Source organism: Ornithorhynchus anatinus, chromosome 1 (assembly GCF_004115215.2).
Source record: "Ornithorhynchus anatinus isolate Pmale09 chromosome 1, mOrnAna1.pri.v4, whole genome shotgun sequence".
NCBI lineage: Eukaryota > Metazoa > Chordata > Mammalia > Monotremata > Ornithorhynchidae > Ornithorhynchus > Ornithorhynchus anatinus.
The window spans coordinates 95876093-95892040 of NC_041728.1; the positions used below are offsets into that span (position 1 = coordinate 95876093).

At 46.7% G+C, this 15948-nt stretch overlaps 1 protein-coding gene across 1 annotated transcript in view; it reads right to left on the bottom strand.

The window, feature by feature from the left end:
- Positions 1–15948, bottom strand: part of SYNDIG1 (synapse differentiation inducing 1) — a 99767-nt gene that overhangs the window by 31492 nt on the left and 52327 nt on the right. The window contains exon 3 of the mRNA XM_029068217.1: positions 10702–10839. Coding sequence (XP_028924050.1) covers positions 10702–10839 — 138 coding nt within the window. The remainder of the gene's footprint in view (positions 1–10701; positions 10840–15948) is intronic.

Below are 15948 nucleotides of genomic sequence, written 5' to 3' on the forward strand. Positions count from 1 at the left end.
AGAGGACCTGGGTTCTAATCCCAGCTCTACTGTATGACCTTGGGCAGGTCACTTCACTTCTCTGTGCTGAGTTACCTCATCTATATTCTGGGTATTAAGACTGCAAGCCCCAAATGGGACATGGACTGGCAACCTGATTATCTTGTATCTACCCCAGAGCTTAGTACATGCCTGGCACATAGTAGCTGCTTAACAAATACCATTTTTTAAAAAAAAGGTGGGCAGGGGGTACCTGGGACCTCATCTCCATGGCTTAGAAGCACTGAGGTTCTGCTTCAGAGGGACCTGGCTCACACCCAGTCTGAGGTCTGGGGGCTTGGGTAGTCCACCACCATTGCAAAGGAAGCATTGCCTACTTGGAAGGACTGAAGAGTGAGTTTTTCATTCCCAAGGGCTCCTCAGGCTTCCAGAAACCTTCTAACACGCCTTCCCTGTTTTCCATGTCTCCACTACTTTGTAAGTATCTCCATCAGATTGTAAACTCCTTCAATCATTCAATCAATCAATCATATTTATTGAGTGCTTACACTGTGCAGGGCACTGTACTAAATAATTGCAAGAGTACAATAAAATAGTGTTGGTAGACAGTTTCTGCCCAAACGGAGTTTACAATCCAGATGGGAAGACAAACATTCATATAAATAAATACATTGCAAACATGTGCATAAGTGTTGTGGGCTTGAGGGTGGGTGAATAAAGGGTAAAAATCCAAGTGCAAGAGTGACACAGAAGGGAGGGGGAGAAGAGGAAATGAGGGCTTAGTCATGGAAGGCTACTTGGAGGAGTTGTACTTTTTATGAGGTTATGAAGGTGTGGAGAATGATTGTCCGTCAGGTAAGAAGGGGTAGGGAGTTCCAGACCAGAGGCAGGATGTGGACGAGGTGTTGACAGTGAGATAGACAAGATTGTAGTACAGTGATTAGGGTGACCTTAGAGGAATGAAGTGCAAGGACTGGGTTGTAGTAGGAAATCATAGAAGTAAGGTAGGAGGGAGTAATTATCCTTGAGTGCGGGGATCGTGTCTATGAACTCAATCACAGTGTACTCTCCCAGGAGCTTAGTACAGTACTTTGCACTGAGCAAACACTCAACATATACTATCTTTGTACTACAATATATTTCTCAGCTTTCCCAGAGAACCAGTGCAAACGTTCAGGCACAGGCAGGGCTGGCAACACAAACATTAGATTTCTAAAGTTGTGCATCCCTGCCCTTCGCACCTGGCATAACAGTTTCAGACCCTTTTCAGGCCATCTAGATTGTAAGCTTGTTGAGGGCAGGGAAAGGGTCTACCAACTCTGCTGTGTTGTACTCCCCCAAGTGCTCAGTACAGTGCTCTGCACACAAGAAAGTGCTCAATAAATATCACTTTGATTGATTCCTAGCACTGAATATGGCTGCGCTCGATGATCTTTGTGGGCAGAGACTTATAATAATAATAATGGTATTTGTTACATGCTGTGCCAGATGCAGTACTAATTGCTATGGTGGATACAAGCAAATCGGGTTGTTCACAGTCCCTGTCCCATGTGGGGCTCATAGTCTCAATCCCCATTTTACAGATGAGGGAATTGAAACACAGAGAAGTGAAGTGACTTGCCCAAGGTCACACCGCAGACAGGTGGCAGAGCCAGAATTAGAACTCAAGACCTTCTGACTCTCAGGGCCATGCTCTATCCACTTACACCATGGGAATGCTCCTATTTTTGATCTGGTCTTTATCCGAAAAATATGTTAGTGTAGCTCTCCTTTAAAATAGACTCATTCTTAGGTGACAAAAACAGAACGAAGAACAAAAATAGACCTCTCTCTCTCTCTCTCTCAAATCAGTACCACACTGTGTCTGAAGTCCATGTCTAGTTATGTTGAAATCTCTAGAAATGAGATTTTGGGCACCTGTAGGACAGGAGAGAATTTCCCGCTGTGACCCAGCAGAGGAAGGTAATGAATCTCAGTCCAACACATGCCTGCCAGATGGGCACATATTTGGTGGAAGGGCACATGCCTGAGGGAAGGGCACACATATGGCAGCATTCCTTCTGCTGGTTCACTGATGGCCACCCTGCCTTCCCTATCTACCTGCCTTTAATAATAATAATAATAATTAAGGTAATTTGTTAAGCACTTTCTACATGTCAGACACTGTACTAAGCGCTAGGATGGATACAAGCAAATGGTGTTGGCCATGGTCCCTGTTCTATGTGGGGCTTACAGTCTCAATCCTCATTGTACAGATGTGGTAACTGAGGCTCATAGAAGGGAAGTGATTTGCTCAAGGCCACACAGCAGACAAGTGGAGGGGGAGAATTAGAACCCATGACCTTCTGACGGTAGTCCCATGCCCTATCCCATGCTTCTGATTAATGCAACTGACTGCATTGTTGAATGCTTTCTAAGATACCTCTGTAAGACCAGATCACTCAGACCCATAGATGTGGTTTGGTGAAGATGTCTGTTATATTGTTATATTGTACTCTCCTAAGCACTTAATGCAGTGCTCTGTCCACAGTGAATGATCAATAAATGCAATTGATTGATTAGTGAAAAGAACACAGGACTGGGAGACAAGGGACCTGGGTGCTCATCCTGACTCCACCACTTGCCTACTTTGTGACCTAGGGCAAGTCACTTACCTTTTCTGTGAATCAATTTCTTCATCTGTAAAATGAAGATTAAATAATAATAAAATAATACTTGTTGCGTGCTTACAATGTGCCAAGTGTCAGGGTAGATACAAGGCTCAAATTAGACACAGTGTCCCTCGCACTAGGGGCTCACAGTCTAAATAAGAGGAGAAGAGGTAATATTAATATTAATAATAATTATATCTTTAAAGTGCTTATTATGTGCCAAGCACTGTATTAAGCACTGGTAGAGACAAGATAATCAGATTCCACATGAGGCTCACAATCTAGGTAAGAGGGACAGTAGGTATTGAATCCCCAATTTGCAGATGAGGGAACTGAGGCACAGAGAACTTAAGTGACTTGCCCAAGGTTACACAGCAGACAATTACAATAGCTAGGATTAGAACTCAGGTCCTCTGACTCCCAGACCCATGCACTTTCTTCTTGGCCATGCTGTTCCTATATTGAATCTCCATTTTACATGTATTGACCCTCTATTTTACAGATGAGGAAACAGAGGGAGAGACAAGTCAAATGTCTTACTAAAGGTCACTCAGCAGGTAAGTGGTGGGGCTGGGATTATAACCCAAATCCTCTGACTCCCCCTACTCCCCTACTCCTTCCACTAGACCACACTACTTCTCATTATAGATCTGTTCTGCCACCCCTTAGGCCATGAACTCTGTGTGGGACAGGGTCTGGGTCTGTTCTGGGTATTTTGTATCTACCACAATGCTTGGCCCATAGAACATGCTTAACAAATACCACCAAAATAATACTAATAAAAATCCCAAGAGATTAGGCGAGAGCTGAATATCACATCTTGTATTTCCTCCTGCCTCAGGACATCTTTACTTGGCCCACACTGACAACTCAAACTTAATATGTCCAAAACAGATCTCATCTTCCCACCCAAAACCTGTCCTCCCTCTGATTTTTCTGTCACCGTAGACAACACCAACATCATCCCTATCTCACGAGCTCATAATCTTGGCATTAAACGAGACTCATCTCTCTCATTCAAGCCCCACATTCAATCCATCACAGAATCTTGTCAATTCTACCTTCGCAACATCTCCAGAATCCACCCTTCCCTTTCCCTCCAAACTGCTCCCATGTTGATCCAAGCATTTATCCTATTCCACCTCGACTACTGAAACAGGTTCCTCAGTGATCTCCTTGCCTCTCCAGTACATACTTCACTCTGCCACCCAGATCATTTTTCTGAAAAACCATTCAGTCTGTATCTCCTTACTCCTCAAAAACTCCAATGGTTGCCCATCCAACTCTGCATCAAACAGAAACTCTTTTTCAATGACATTAAGACGTGCAATTAGTTCTTTCCCTCGTACCCTACCTCGCTGCACTTCTACCCACTCCTCTGACACCCGTTTGTCTACCACCACCCTAGTCTTGTTTATCCCATCACTGATCCCTTGCTCACATCCTCCCTCATGCCTGGAGAAAAAAAAATTGGTATTTGTAAAGAGCTTACTATGTGCCAAGCACTGTTCTAAGCACTGGGGTAGATACAGGGTAATCAGGTTGTCCCATGTAGGGCTCACAGTTAATCCCCATTTGACAGATGAGGTAACTGAGGCCCAGAGAAGTTAAGTGACTTGCCCACAGTCACACAGCTGACAAGTGGCAGAGCCGGGATTCTAACTCATGACCTCTGACTCCCAAGCCCGTGCTCTTTCCATTGAGCCACACTGCTTCTCAATGCTGGAACTCCCTCCCTCTTCATATCTGATGGTCCAACAGTCGTCCTCCCCCATCAGAACCCTCTTAAAATCAAATCTCCTCCAAGAGGCCTGCCAAGGCTAAACCGCTTATTTTCCCTATCCACTCTACCCTCTGTGACTGACTATGCACTTGTCTGTGTAACTCTTCACCAGTTTGATACTCACCCCAACCTCACAGCGCTTATGTGTGTATACATAAGTATATATATTTACATATGTGTGCATATATATATTTGTATATATATGTGTGTTTATATATATATATATATATGTGTATATATATATATGCATATATGTGTGTGTTTAAAACAGTGCTTGGCACATAGTAAGTGCTTAAGAAATGCCATCACTATTATTATATATGAAAGAGTACATATATTTATGTGTGTGTGTGTGTGTGTGTGTGTGTGTGTGGTGTCATTATGCTCTAGTTTTCCTTCTAACTGTAACTAATTTTAACATTGATCTCCTCCCACAGACTGTAAGCTCCTTGTGGGCAAGGACCATCTCAATCAACCCTACAGTATTGTATTTTGCCAAGTGCTTAGTACTCTGCATACCACAAGCACTCAGTACATACCACTGATTGATTGATTGATCATGAACATCTACAGCCACATCATGAAATGCACCAGCTCTAAGCCAGACTGGCTCCAGTGGGATGCTGAAGAAATGAATGTTGCCATTCATTCATTTATTCAATCATATTTATTGAGGCTTACTGTGTGCAAAGCACTATACTAGGCACATGGAAGAGTACAGTGTAACAATAAAAAGACACATTCCCTGCCTACAATGAGCTTTCAGGAGACAGACATTAAATATAAATAAAGATAAATACACAAATGTTGTGGGGCTTGGAGGGGGGATGAATAAAAGGAGGAAGTCAGGACAATGCAGAAGTGAGTAGGAGAAGAGGAAAGGTGGGTCAGGCCCTGTCCATTGGAAAACCTTGTCCAGGGGTGAGGGAGCCCCAGAACTGCTTTTCAGCCTGCTACTAATGAGTGTTTCTTGAGGGCAAGGCTCTTCTCCGCTTTGTGTGTGTGCATGTGTGTTTGTGTCTCTGGATGTCTGTGTGTTGTTGGAGAGGGAGACTCCACATAGTGTCTACCCAGAGCCCTTAGAACCACGTTAATGAGCACTAATTAATCATCCCTCAGTTCCCAGAGTACCATCAGTGCATCATGAGACACAGTCTATACAGAACTTTCCCCTTGGAAGTAACTGCACCTGAGGAGCCATCTGATAGGGGGAAGGAGCAGGAGGGATAGAGGTTAGGGAGAGGTATTTATATTCCTTAACTTTTTCCCTTTCCTGACTGTGCCTGACAGCCACTGGTTCTGGGGACTGAGCTCACTGGCCCATATTCCTAGAGCAAGTCATCGTGGCCCTCAAAATCCCCTAAAGGGCGCAGGGGTCTGGTCTCCCCTCCCATATCAATGTACCCTTAGTTTTTGAGGGGGACTCTGGGAACAGGGCACATGGGATCTGTGGGAATTTAAGTCCCACAGCCCTCTTAGGTTGTTAGACCTGGGCAGGGCCACTTTAGTGTCCAATCTATCTGATATCCACCCCAGCATCTAACACAGTTCTTAGCACCTAGTAAGTGCTTAGAAAATACCATACTTTTACTTTCCTTGATCATTCCAAGATGATCATCTCACTATTAGTTCAATCTAACTATTCTGATATCCACCTCAGCACCTAACACAGTTCTTAGTGCATAGTAAATGCTTAAAAAATACTATACTTTTATTTTCCTTGATCATTCTAAGATGATCATTTTCACTGTTGACCATCTCAAAGTAAGTAGTAGTCATAATAGTGATAAAATTCATTGGTGACTATATTTGTATCATATTTGTATTTATTTTTGGGTGTCATTGAGTGCCTATCAAATACTAAGTACTCTACTATTTGTCTGGATTGTACAGCAGAAGGATAAAAAACATTCCCTGCCTACAAGCCACTTCCATTCTAATAGTAGAAACAGACAGAGGTAAACAAGCTCAAGTACTTTGGCCTTCTCCTGCACACCTTATCTCACCTTGGCTTCACAGACTCCGTCCTCTCTTGGTTCTCTTATCTTTCTGGCCGTTGATTCTCGGTCTCCTTCACAGGCTCCTCCTCCCCCTCCCATCCTCTAACTGTAGGAGTTCCTCAAGGGTCAGTTCTTGGCCCTCTTCTGTTCTCCATCTACCCTCACTCCCTTGGTGAACTCATTCACTCTCACGGCTTCAACTATCATCTCTATGCAGATGACACTCAAATCTACATCTCTGCCCCTGTCCTCTCCCCCTCCCTGCAGGCTTGTATCTCCTCCTGCTTCCAGGACGTCTCTACCTGGATGTCTGCCCACCACCTAAAACTCAACATGTCCAAAACTGAGCTTCTTATCTTCCCTCCCAAGCCCTGTCCTCTTCCTGACTTCCCTATCACTGTGGATGGTACGACCATCCTTCCCGTCTCTCAGCCCGCAACCTTGGTGACATCCTTGACTCAGCTCTCTCATTCACCCCACACATCCAATCCGTCACCAACAACTGCCGGTCTCACCTTTATAATATCACCAAGGTCCGCCCTTTCCTCTCCACCCAAACGGCTATTTTACTGGTACGGGCTCTTATAATATCCCGGCTGGATTATTGTGTCAGCCTTCTCTCTGATCTTCCTTCCTCCTGTCTCTCCCTGCTCCAGTCTATTCTTCATTCCGCTGCCCGGCTCATCTTCCTGCAGAAACACACTGGGCATGTCACTCCCCTTCTTAAAAACCTCCAGTGGCTGCCTATCAACCTCTGCACAAAACTAAAACTCCTCACTCTAGGCTTCAAGGCTCTCCATCACCTTGCCCCCTCTTACCTCTCCTCCCTTCTCTCTTTCTACTGCCCACCCCGTAGGTTCCGCTCCTCTGCCACTCCCCTCCTCACTGTCCCCCAATCACGCCTATCCTGCTGTTGACCCCTGGCCCACATGCTCCCGCTGTCCTGGAATGCCCTCCCTCTCACCTCCACCAAACTAACTCTCTTCCCCTCTTCAAAGCCCTACTGAGAGCTCACCTCCTCCAAGAGGCCTTCCCAGACTGAGCTTCCCCTTTTCTCTCTGCTCCCTCTCTGCCTCCCCTTCACCTCCCCTCAGCTAAGCCCCATTTTCCCCCCCTTTCCCTCTGCTCCTCCCCCTCTCCCTTCCCCTCCCCTCAGCACTATGCTCATCTGCTCATTTGTTTGTATTTTTATTATCCTATTTATTTTGTTAATGAGATGTACATCCCCTTGATTCTATTTATTGCTATTGTTTTTGTCTGTCTGTCTCCCCCGATTAGACTGTAAGCCTGTCAAAGGGCAGGGACTGCCTCTATCTGTTGCTGAATTATACATTCCAAGCGCTTAGTACAGTGCTCTGCACATAGTAAGAGCTCAATAAATACTATTGAATGAATGCATGAATATAAACTTCTTCCTCTAAAATGTGAACTCCTATGGGCCGGGAGAACAGTTACAAGTCTACTGTATTGTTCTCTCCCAAGCACCTGGTACAGATCTAGGCATACAGGAAGTGCTCAATAAACCCTTTTAATTGATTGATTAATAAAGATGGTATTTTTTAAGCACTTGCTGCATGCCAGGCACCATACTAAGCACTGAAGAGGATATGAGCTAATTGGATTGGATACAGTCCCTGGCCCATGTGGGGCTCACAGTCTCAATTCCCATTTACAGATGAGGTAACTGAGGCCTGGAGAAGTGAAGTGATTTGCCCAAGGTCACACAGCAGACAAGTAGTGGATCTGGGATTAGAACCTATGACCTTCTGACTTCCAGGACCATCCTCTATCAACTACACTATACTGCTTCTCCATTTATTAATTGACTGTCACCTTCTTCTATTGCACTTTCCCAAGTAAAACAGTACAGTCCTCTGCCTCCAGTAAGTGTTTAATAATAAGAATAATAATAATTGTGGTGTTTGTAAAGTGTTTACTACATGCCAGGCACTGTATTAAAGTCTGGGAAGGAAATACAAGATAATGGGGTTGGACACAGTCCCTGTCCCACATAGGGCTCACAGTTTAAATCCCCATTTTTCAGATGAGGTAACTGGAGCACAGAGGAATGAAGTGACTTGCCCCAGGTCACACAGCAAGCAATTGGCAAAACTGCATTAGAACCCAGGTCCTTCTGACTCCCCAGCCCATCTTCTATTCACTAGGCTACACCGCATAATAAAATGCAACATGGCCTACTGGATAAATGCAGCACAGACCTGGGAGTCAACAGACTCAGTGGAAAGAGCCCGGGCTTGGGAGTCGGAGGACCTGGGTTTGAATCCCAGCTCTGCCACTTGTCATCTGTGTGACTGTGGGCAAGTCACTTAACTTCTCTGTGCCTCAGTTCCCTCATCTGGAAAATGGGGATTAACTGTGAGCCTCATGTGGGACAACCTGATTACCCTGTATCTACCCCAGCACTTAGAACAGTGCTCTGCACATAGTAAGTGCTTAACAAATACCAACATTATTATTATTATTAGTCCTGGTTCCACCACTTGTCTGCTGTGTTACCTTGAGCAAGTCACTTAATTTCTCTGGGTCTCAGTTACATCATCTGTAAACTGAGAATTAAAACTTTAAGCCCCAGTCCAAACTGATTAGCTTGGATCTACTCCAGCTCTTAGAACAGTGTCTGTCACATAGTAAGCACTTAACAAATTCCACTATTATTATTACCAAATACCATACAAAATGCTAATCACTGATGCAGTAAACCTCCCTGCTTCCCCCTACCTGAACCGACTGAGGAAGCAGGAAGCAGAAAGGGCCATTTCCAAGAAGAGAAACAGTGAGCAGAGAAGAAATATTTCCTTTACGCTTCCAGCAGCATGGAACCCACTAGGCTTCAGTTTTTCAAACACAGCAAGCAGCCCCTCTTTCCCCACCCATCCTTGCTCCTTCTATTTTGGATGGATGCAGCTTGTTGCTATAAATGAGCCCTGGAACTGTTGCTCTCTGAGGAAAATGTTCCTCAGGATCACAGGTCCAGGAAACCAGGGCTAGAGGCCCTGGGCAGCTTTCGGGGAGGAGGAGGGGCTTTGGGATCTGGGGAGGTCTCAACTTCCTCCATCATCAGGCTAGGAGGATGGGAAGCATACCAGTCTAGCTACATTTCAGCAGGCAACCAGTGCGTGGTGTGCAGTATCATCTAGATGATGTCGAGATGACTGAAACACTGTAAGAACAAAGGCTGGCAGAGATCTGGTAGGAAGGGGAGAGGCCCAGAAGTTCATGGAGTCCAGATACATGTCCTTTTTGTGGGCCTAAATCACAACCAGGAGACAGGAGTGGATTCTCTTTTGGATCAATCAGTCGATCAATCAATCTATCGTACTTATTAAGTGCTTACTGTGTTCAGGGCACTGTACTAAATGCTTGGGAGAGTACAATACAACAGTGTGTCACATTTCTTGCCCACAACAAGTTTACAGTCTAGAGGGGTTAGGTGCAATCCCTCCCTAGTGGTTCATAGCTGTAGTGTGTTAAAAATGGGTACTCTTCAGTTGTTGACTATCGACATTCATTGAGCACTTGCTGAGTGAATGACACTTTCCCACTCGCGGACGGTAGATATCCAATTTAGTTCTAGCCGACATAAACACCAAAAATGCACCTGGTGACTGAGATGGGTGAATAAAGGTCAGTGAACCCCACATTTCTTTGACTGTGCTAATCACCAGTCAGGATATCTAAAGGGGAGCAACTCGCACCACAGCTACATGGCATGGATAGCTATCAGGAGAATCAGTGCTTAGTATAGTGTCCAACACTTGGGACAGTGCCTGGTAATAATAATAATAATGTTGGTATTTGTTAAGCGCTTACTTTGTGCCAAGCACTGTTCTAAGCGCTGGGGTAGACACAGGGGAATCAGGTTGTCCCATGTGGGGCTCACAGTCTTAATCCCCATTTTACAGATGAGGTAACTGAGGCACAGAGAAGTTAAGTGACTCGCCCACAGTCACACAGCTGACAACTGGCAGAGCCGGGAGTCGAACTCATGACCTCTGACTCCGAAGCCCAGGCTCTTTCCACTGAGCCACGCTTCCATAGTAAGTGCTTAGCAAATACCATAAAAAAATTGCAAAATGCACAGAGCTAAAGCAAAGTACCCTAGCCGGGGACAGCACCTCTCCTTCGCTTACCCATCTGCTCTTCCCATGCCTTGGGCCCCCACAACTCTGGCTCATGCATACCCCCAACATCCCTGGACACTTTCAGCTCTGATGCCCAAATCACTCAAGCCAGAGGAATGAGAGAAGCCGTATTCCTTCCACTTTACCTCGTGGGACAGATAAAAGGCAGCAATTCCCAGCGGCCAGAAGCAGCAGAGCATGGAAAAGACGCTGAGCCCGAGGTGGTCCCGTGGAGGCATCATGAGGAAATTGTCTTCACTCTCTGTGTCACTCGAATAGTCGCTCTGGAATAGTAAAGTGTTGGAGGGGAAAGGGGAGAGAGACAAGAGGCTGTGGTTAGTTAGTCAGTCAACAACTTGGGCCAAAGGCAGAGGTTTTGTCTGATGCCAGATGTACAAATCTTCTAACTCTCTTGCTTCCCCCAACCTGGAATCAATCTATTTTAGTGGCTGTATCAACCACTTCATTTCCTGTTCTTTGAGGGCAACAACCATATCTACTCACTCTAATGTTTTCCCTTAAGGGCTTAGTATTCATTCATTCAGTCAAATTCATTGAGTGCTTACTGTGTGCAGAGAACTGTACTAATCACTTGGGAGAGTATACTATAACAATAAACAGACACGTTCCCTTCCCACACAAGCTTACAGTACAGTGCTTGGCTTAGAGTAAATGCCAATTAATGCTATTGATTGATTGATTGGCATAATAATAGAGGTTTTTGTTAAGTACTTTCTATAAAGCACGATATAGTGGATAGAGCACCAGCCTGGGAGTCGGAAATTCATGGGTTCTAATCCCAGCTCCACCTCTTGTCCACTGTGTGATCCTGGACAAGTCACTTCACTTCTTTGTGCCTCAGTTATCTGTAAATTGGGGGTCAAGATTGTAAGCCCTACATGGGACAGGGACTTTGTCCAACCTAATTTGCTTGTAGCCAACCTAGTACAGTGCCTAGCACAAAGTACTTAACAAATACCAAAATACCACAATTCCTTTTTTTTTTTACATATTCATTCATTCATTCATTCATTCAATAGTTTTTATTGAGCGCTTACTATGTGCAGAGCACTGTACTAAGCGCTTGGGATGAACAAGTCGGCAACAGATAGAGACAGTCCTTGCTGTTTGACGGGCTTACAGTCTAATCGGGGGAGATGGACAGACAAGAACAATGGCAATAAATAGAGTCAAGGGGAAGAACATCTCGTAAAAACAATGGCAACTAAATAGAATCAAGGCGATGTACAATTCATTAATAAAATAAATAGGGTAATGGAAATATATACAGTTGAGCGGACGAGTACGGTGCTGTGGGGATGGGAAGGGAGAGGTGGAGGAGCAGAGGGAAAAGGGGAAAAAGAGGGTTTAGCTGCGGAGAGGTAAAGGGGGGGTGGCAGAGGGAGTAGAGGGAGAAGAAGAGCTCAGTCTGGGAAGGCCTCTTGGAGGAAGTGAGTTTTAAGTAGGGTTTTGAAGAGGGGAAGAGAATCAGTTTGGCGGAGGTGAGGAGGGAGGGCGTTTCAGGACCGCGGGAGGACGTGGCCCAGGGGTCGACGGCGGGATAGGAGAGAACGGGGGACGGTGAGGAGGTGGGCAGCAGAGGAGCGGAGCGTGCGGGGTGGGCGGTAGAAAGAGAGAAGGGAGGAGAGGTAGGAAGGGGCAAGGTGATGGAGAGCCTTGAAGCCTAGAGTGAGGAGTTTTTGTTTGGAGCGGAGGTTGATAGGCAACCACTGGAGTTGTTTAAGAAGGGGAGTGACATGCCCAGATCGTTTCTGCAGGAAGATGAGCCGGGCAGCGGAGTGAAGAATAGACTGGAGCGGGGCGAGAGAGGAGGAAGGGAGGTCAGAGAGAAGGCTGACACAGTAGTCTAGCCAGGATATAACGAGAGCCTGTAGCAGTAAGGTAGCCGTTTGGGTGGAGAGGAAAGGGCGGATCTTGGCAATATTGTAGAGGTGAAACCGGCAGGTCTTGGTAACGGATAGGATGTGTGGGGTGAACGAGAGAGACGAGTCAAGGATGACACCGAGATTGCAGGCCTGAGAGACGGGAAGGAAGGTCGTGCCATCCACGGTGATAGAGAAGTCTGGGAGAGGACCGGGTTTGGGAGGGAAGATGAGGAGCTCAGTCTTGCTCATGTTGAGTTTTAGGTGGCGGGCCGACATCCACGTGGAGACGTCCTGGAGGCAGGAGGAGATGCGAGCCTGAAGGGAGGGGGAGAGGACAGGGGCGGAGATGTAGATCTGCGTGTCATCTGCGTAGAGATGGTAGTCAAAGCCGTGAGAGCGGATGAGTTCACCGAGGGAGTGAGTGTAAATGGAGAACAGAAGAGGGCCAAGAACTGACCCTTGAGGAACTCCAACAGTTAAAGGATGGGAGGGGGAGGAGGCTCCGGCGAAGGAGACCGAGAATGACCGGCCAGAGAGGTAAGAGGAGAACCAGGAGAGGACAGAGTCCGTGAAGCCAAGGTGAGATAAGGTATGGAGGAGGAGGGGATGGTCGACAGTGTCAAAGGCAGCAGAGAGGTCAAGGAGGATTAGAATGGAGTAGGAGCCATTGGATTTGGCAAGAAGGAGGTCATGGGTGGCCTTAGAGAGAGCAGTCTCGGTAGAGTGGAGGGGACGGAAGCCAGATTGGAGGGGGTCTAGGAGAGAATGGGAGTTAAGGAATTCTAAGCATCGATTGTAGATGACTCGTTCTAGGATTTTGGAAAGGAAGGGTAGTAGGGAGATAGGGCGATAACTGGAGGGGGAAGTGGGGTCAAGAGCGGGTTTTTTTAGGATGGGGGAGACGTGGGCATGTTTGAAGGCAGTGGGGAAGGAGCCATTGGAGATTGAGTGGTTAAAAATAGAAGTTAAGGAAGGTAGGAGGGCAGGGGCGATGGTTTTAAGAAGGTGAGAGGGAATGGGGTCCGAGGCGCAGGTGGACGGGGTGGCACTTGCGAGGACGGAGGAGATCTCCTCTGAGGATACTGCAGGGAAGGATGGGAAAGTAGGGGAGAGGGTTGGTGGGGGGGAGGGGAGAGGCGGAGGGGTGACTTTGGGGAGCTCAGACCTGATTGTGTTGATTTTCGTGAGGAAATAGGTGGCCAGATCACTGGGGGTGAGAGATGAGGGTGGGGGAGGAACAGGGGGCCTAAGGAGAGAGTTAAAGGTCCGGAACAATCGGCGGGGGTGACAGGCATGGGTGTCGATGAGGGAGGAGAAGAAGTTTTGCCTGGCAGAGGAGAGGGCAGAGTTAAGGCAGGAAAGGATAAATTTGAAGTGTGTGAGGTCGGCTTGGTGCTGGGACTTTCGCCAGCAGCACTCAGCAGCTCGAGCATAGGAGCGTAGGAGGCGGACAGAGGAGGTGATCCAGGGCTGTGGGTTAGTGGAGCGAGAGCGGCGGACGGAAAGGGGGGCGAGAGAGTCGAGATGAGTAGAGAGGGTGGAGTTGAGAGCGGAGACCTGATCGTCGAGAGTGGGAAGAGAGGACAGGGCGGCAAGGTGAGGAGAGATGCTATTGGAAAGACGGATGGGATCGAGAGAGCGGAGGTCTCTGTGGGGCAGTAGCGAAGATTTGCAGGGGGAGGGAGTGTGAGAGATGAGGCAGGTGAGAAGGTTATGGTCAGAGAGAGGGATTTCAGAGTTGGTGAGGGAGGAGATAGTGCAGCAGTAGGAGATGACCAGGCACTCAGTAACCACTGCCTTCCCTCCCACCACCAAGGGTCCCTGTTCTGGACATGCTCTGTGCTTGCCGGGTTGGGGATAAAACCAGCTCTTGTGTGCTCTTGGACCCCTCCATTGCCCCCTAATAACACATCCCATGCATGGTAACCATTGATTTCCTTCCCACCATTGAGGGTCCTTGCTCCCAGCATGCTTTGTACACAGTGGGTCAGGGAAAAAGCAGCTCTCTGTGCAATCAGACCCCTCCACTGCTCCTGAGAAAAGCATCCCGTCGAGGGTAACCGCCGCATTCCCTCCCATTATTGAGAGTCCCTGCTCCATACATGCTCTGTGCATGTCGGGCCAGGTATTAAAGCTGCTCCTGTTCACTCTTGGACTCGTCCATCGCCACCGAGAAAAGTACCATGGCAACCTCCGCCTTTCCTCCTACTACCAAGGTTCCCTGTTCCCAGCATGCTCTTTCTGACCTAAGCTGCTGCTAAAAGCTGCTGCTATATGCTCTTGGGGTCCCCCCGACTCAATAACCAGGTGCACCACTTCCCACGAATGAGCCCCAACTCTCCTCCGAGCCACCCAAGACACTCCATCCTGTCCTGCCTTCTGTCAGTCCAGAGGAGAGAAAAACATTCACAGCACGAGGCCTCCACAAAACGCCAGAAAGGCTGGTCATGCTGTAGTGGTTTCTATGGCTGTGAGTGTGACTTGAACTCTGATTTCTGAAGTGCCTAGAATTCTGTTCCTCTAGCCTCAGCACTCTACTGATCTTGTCTTTATTTTGTGTCTTTGTCTGCATCATGTGCTATTCTTTCAGCATTGTTCCTAATGTGTCTGTCTCCAGTCCTTCCTCCCCACTGATATCTCATATTGTGAACCCCTCGGGGGACAGGAACCATATCTAACTCCTCCTGTGTATTTTTAACATTTTCATTAAGTGCTTAATAAATACTATTATTGGTAGTATTAGTGTTAATAGGATTTATTAAGTATTTACTGTATGCAGAGCACTGGACTAAGCACTGGGTGAGAAATTAGATGGAAATTAGATGTGGTCCCTGCATCTCAGAGGGCTAATATTCAATCAATGCTACTTATTGAGTGGTCACTCTGCAGAGCACTGCATCAACCATATGAGAGGATACAACATAGCCAGCAGACATGATCCCTGCCTTCAAGACGATCACAGTCCAGTCAGGGGAGACAGATAGCAAAACAAGTAAAAAGGCAGAGGGAAGCAACATAGTTTAGAGATATGTGCATAAGTGCTATGGAATGGAGCTGGAGAGAGAGGGATTGAAGTGAGTGCCCACATGCTCGGATGCTTAAGCACAGAGGCATTGCCCTCTGACTGACAGTATTCTGAATGACCTCTGGGCATGGGGTGGGGTGGGGAGAGGGAAAATCCCTAAACTTGGATTACTCCCATGTGTATTTGTGAAAGGCAGGAAGATCTGGAGATCAAATACAGAGTGGGAAAGATTCCATCATCTTCCCCAAATAACAATAATAATAATTGTGATATTTGTTAAGCACTTACTATGTGTGAGGCACTATACTCAACTCTGTGGTAGATATGAGATAATTGCACTGGACACATTCCCTGTCCTATAAAGGGCTCATAGTCTTAATCCCCATTTTCTAGATGAGGTAACTGAGGCCCAGAGAAATGAAGTGACTTTCCAAAATCACACAGAAGACACGTGGCAGTGCTGGGATTAGAACCCAGGTCTT